Source organism: Camelina sativa, chromosome 12 (genome assembly GCF_000633955.1).
Source record: "Camelina sativa cultivar DH55 chromosome 12, Cs, whole genome shotgun sequence".
NCBI lineage: Eukaryota > Viridiplantae > Streptophyta > Magnoliopsida > Brassicales > Brassicaceae > Camelina > Camelina sativa.
In genome coordinates this window covers 26,579,203-26,584,150 of record NC_025696.1, presented here as the reverse complement: position 1 = coordinate 26,584,150, position 4,948 = coordinate 26,579,203, and the positions used below count along the sequence as shown (strand labels likewise).

Sequence of the window (4,948 nt, the reverse complement as noted above, 5' to 3'; positions counted from 1 at the left end):
CCCCCCCCCCCCCCCCCCGGTGAATCCATTTGTGGCAGAGCACGAACCAACAGAACTGTCACTCTTCGCTTGTTTCCGGAGATGACTCAGGACCGCCATCTCCTCTACAGCATCCGCGTTGTTAAAAGCCGTTTCAAATCTGACTCGTTTACGTTTGAGGAAGATGAACTCTGGAGTAGCATTGTCTGTATTTTCCTCGAGAAGGTCCTCTTGTGCTTGGGAGATGGCCGATTCTCTCACGTATTTGGCATGGAGGTAACGCAATCTCTCTGCTGTTAACTCTGTGTCTTCAAAAATACTAGGCACATCAGAGGAGACAGTAGTGGTTGGAGTCTTTTCACGAATTTGGAGACCCGGGATAGACATCGGAGCGTGCATAGAAGTAGTACCATCAGTGGCATCCATGTTGTTATCCCCATCGTGGTGATCATCACCATCACTCTCATCATCAGAGACGTTGTGATCACCATCATAAAAGTTCATAGGACATTCCTTGACGTCATGTTTCAGCGATCCACACTGGTTACAGAAGTTGCGAAGTCTCTCCAAACGAAAACGGACAATGGTATTCTCTCCCGGCATAAACTGAACATTTTTCTGGAAACGGAGAGGATTGTCGATATTCCAATCTATCCTAACCCTTACAGAACCAACTTGGCTAACATTTTCATCATAATCCACTTCGGTTACATAGCCTAGACTATTACCAACCCTTCTAGCCATGACATTAGTTAAATAAAGAATTGGAATACCTTGGATTTGGATCCAAAAGGGTATGATCTTCAAGTCTTCTTCAGCAATGTTCGGGTACCAACGATGGGTCGTAACCATCCAGTCGTTAAAAGACCATGGACCCCGACGGAGAACCAAGTTCATCGTTTCCTCAAACTGGAATCAAAATTGGACTCTCCCACCATCGATTATTCTTCCGACACACTCCTCTGCGAATCCCCAAACCCTTGGCATCTGGCGGATCAGCGCCCTCAAATTCTGCTTACGAGGATTGACTGAAGTGACCACCAATGAAAAACGGTTTATCGCAGCCTCTCTGGAAACGAATTCCGGTGGGAGAGTAATCGGGGCATCATCAATGCCCAGATCAAGATCCTGGACTGATTTTCTTAGATAATCGCTCATTGTTTGGAAAGTAAGGGATGAATGGTAACGAGAAGATGGATGAGAAGAAAAAAACTGAGAGAAAAGGATGAATTTATACTGAAGGATCCATGGCGGTTTTAAGAAACGGTTATCACCCGCAGAAAGGGGAGAAAGTAAACTGTCGGATTTCTCCAACAGAAAAAACCGCGAACTGTAATAGAACAGAGTTTGATAGTTTTGTCGGTGGAAAGCAGACTCCAAAACGGAGAAAAACACCGGCGATGCCGGACAGTTACCCAGTGGCGAGAATCGCCAAGACAGTCGCCCTCAGAGAGAGACGTCATTTTAAACATACATATCTTAAGTGAAGTTTCAGTTTTGTGGTATTTTTTGGAAAATATAATATTATTTTTGAAAAATTAAATTAACAATGGTAATTTTAGAAAAAAACTATTTTAATGGTATTTAATTATTTATGAGAATTTCTCTTAAATTAAATATCCAGAATAATCTCTTAAATTAAATATCCAGAATAATATTATATTTTTTCAACTAAATATAATTGGTTTTTAATAACAAGAATTTAATTTTAGAGAATGATATTCAAAAGGGACCATGGTGCTAATTTTGAAGAGTCTAATTAGTATTCTATCGAGTTCCAAAATGTTTTTGGCCCATTAGAGACCCAAAAAAGCAATGAAAATCATTAATATTCATCTCTTTCTTTTTTCATTTACCTTTTCTTCTTCTTCGTATTCTTCTTTTGTCGTTTTGTTCAGATATTTTTTTTTTTGTCTTGGTAACAGTTTCCAAAGAGAGACGACTCTGAAACATTTCATCAACCCAAAAAAAAAAACGAAGAAGAAAGACGATTTCTCGAAGAAGCTATGGCAGATCAACTCACTGACGAACAGATCTCAGAATTCAAGGAAGCTTTTAGCCTCTTCGACAAAGATGGCGATGGTTAGTCAATCTCTTTCCTTTTTTTTTCCCTCAATTTTTCTGATTTTCCTAGATCTCGCCATTTTCGCCTTCGATCGATGCTTTAGAACGGTGTATATCTCGTCCTCTCTGAGTCGCGAACCGCTTTAGATTTTGTGTTATTGACTTATTCGTCCTTCTCGTTTCTTGTGTTTTTGATCTTTGACCGAGTAGTTTTGCTTTTTCGTCTACGATTGGATCGTTTCAGTCTTCTCCCTGTTCTCGTCATGCTTTTGTTGATTTGGTAGCTTGGATCTGAGTTTCTTTTTTTTTATTTCGTCTCATACGTTTTGGTGTTTGGTTGTATGTTTCTTCTAGGTTTCTCTTTATTGATCACGAATCTGTCCCTTTTTTTTTTTTTTTTTTTTTTTTTTTTTTTCATGTGTGATTTCGAATCTTTAGAAGCTTTGATGTTTCTTCTTGATAGGTTTCAAGGTCTTGATGTTCAGATTGTTCTCTGATAAGTGATATCTGAGTTGTTTGTTAGGCTAATTGATCAAGGGTTTGTTCTCTCATCTAGGAGACTGAAATCATAAATTGTTTGGTAATGATTCTTCATCTCATCATTCTTCAAAAGTATACATGAGTTGAGTTGTTTGTTAAGTTCATTTGCTTTTGACTTTGACATAATTGCGTCACCCTTGGTTCCATTGAGTCTTGATTATTTCTCATGGTTATAGAAGTTTTGATGATTCTTTTTATCCTGTCTCCTGGCCTGTTGTTAGGTTTCAAAGTCTTGATGTTAAGATTGTGCTCTCTTAGCTAGGAGTTTGATGTTAAACGAATTAGTAAATTGTTTGGAAACGTATCTTTAACTGTCTCATGGCTGTATCCTGCACTTTTGAAGCTTAAAGTGCCATTTTATGTAGATTAGTTATCTCATATATTCTAAGTGGTAGGAAAAACTGATTCATGTGCTTTTTGTATCTATCATTGCTTTATCCTTGGTTATAAATTGTAATGTCCTTTCATTTGTGGTCACACAGGTTGCATCACAACCAAAGAACTGGGTACAGTTATGCGTTCACTAGGACAGAACCCAACAGAGGCTGAGCTCCAAGACATGATCAACGAGGTTGATGCAGATGGAAACGGCACCATCGACTTTCCCGAGTTTCTGAACCTGATGGCTAAGAAGATGAAAGACACTGACTCAGAGGAAGAACTAAAAGAAGCATTCAGAGTTTTCGACAAGGACCAGAACGGTTTCATCTCCGCTGCTGAGCTACGCCATGTGATGACCAATCTTGGGGAGAAGCTAACTGATGAAGAAGTTGAAGAGATGATCCGTGAGGCTGATGTTGATGGAGATGGTCAGATTAACTATGAGGAGTTCGTCAAGATTATGATGGCTAAGTGATTTGATAAAAGGTGATGATGATGACCTTTTATATGCTTCTAGGAGTTTTAACCAAGAACATTTGCATGATTGGTGGAAATATGCTGGAATTTGAGACATTATTTGTTTTTCGTTTTCTTTTATTTTCTGCTTTGCGACTTTTGTGTGTAATGGAAATCAAAGTAAGTTGGATTGAAATCGATGGGTTTGGGTTTTACTTTTTGCCACATTTCGTCGCTCTTGTTTAATATTTCAGAAGAAAAACAAGGGACACCTGGAATCGATAAGGAATACCGATGCAATTGTGGTTTCTTTAAAACAAACGAGTAGAATGGTTGGTTTAACTTTTAATTATCTATCCGTGTGTACGTTAGCCACAGAGAAAATGATTCGCGTCCAAATGTGTGTGTAAAACTATTGTTAACACAGCATATCAAGTGTTTTTTTTCAAGTCTTATTTCTTTGGATACAGAAAAGAAAGTTCATTCTAGGCAAACAACAAAATGACACATGTAAATTGGTATCTACGCCAATGGCCATCCTAACTTGACGTAAATTAATAAAATTCAATCAAACACTATTTTCCACACGTATTAATACAATTTCTAAAGTTTGATGGTAAATTAATACAATTTCTAAGTCAGAAAGTAATTCTTATTTTTTAATATAATTTTATTACTCCTGTTTTGAAAATCTCCACCTAGTCTCGATTACATCCCGTAAAATTGCTACGTCTATTCTCTTTGCCTCAACTAATGACTAATCTCCGCCTAACATCGATCACCTGATTATACCTGTCTAATTTGATTATAACCCGTTTAATCCGATTACTTTCTACTTAATTTTGTTTATACTAATTGTTTTTGGAGCCAAATATAAATCAAATATAAATATATAAATATATATATATATATATAAACATTTAAATTAAGAGTTTATGATGTTTTACAATAATTAATGTATAAACTTTTAATAAAAATCATAAAATTTTCTTTTAAAATTGTTTTTTTAATGTGTTTATCATAATTTTCTTTTAACATAAACAAAAGTATATATATATTTAGTATTATATTTTTATTTTTATTATTAATTTTATAAAATAACCCTAAAACTAGTTCCCGATTAGTCCCCATTTAAACTCCAATTTTTTTGTTAGCCGCTAGGCCCACCCCAACCGCCCGACTATCGCCTAGCGATTTCTATATTTGAGTATAAAGTAATAATTATGTAAAATTTTTAGAGCATATTAATTATATTTATACTAGATTAGGTTCGCATATTAACGCGGATATAAGAAAAATATGTGAAATTTTAAGTTGTATTTAAAATATTAATTTTGTTTCATTTGATTTTTTTTTTAAAACCGGATTTAGAGTTCACAGACTCCATCTTGCAATACAATTTCTTTGTATATTTCATGATAATAGAATTAGATTTTAATTCTATGCACTTAACGCGGATATAAGAAAAATATGTGAAATTTTAAGTTGTATTTAAAATATTAATTTTGTTTCATTTGATTTTTTTTTT

General features: G+C 35.5%; 1 protein-coding gene across 1 annotated transcript; it reads left to right on the top strand.

The window, feature by feature from the left end:
* LOC104732668 (calmodulin-1) lies at positions 1,901–3,647 on the top strand. The gene is made up of 2 exons (XM_010452237.1): positions 1,901–2,061; positions 3,066–3,647. The coding sequence occupies exons 1-2, from the start codon at positions 1,986–1,988 to the stop codon at positions 3,437–3,439; spliced, it is 450 nt and encodes a 149-aa protein (XP_010450539.1). The 5' UTR covers positions 1,901–1,985; the 3' UTR covers positions 3,440–3,647.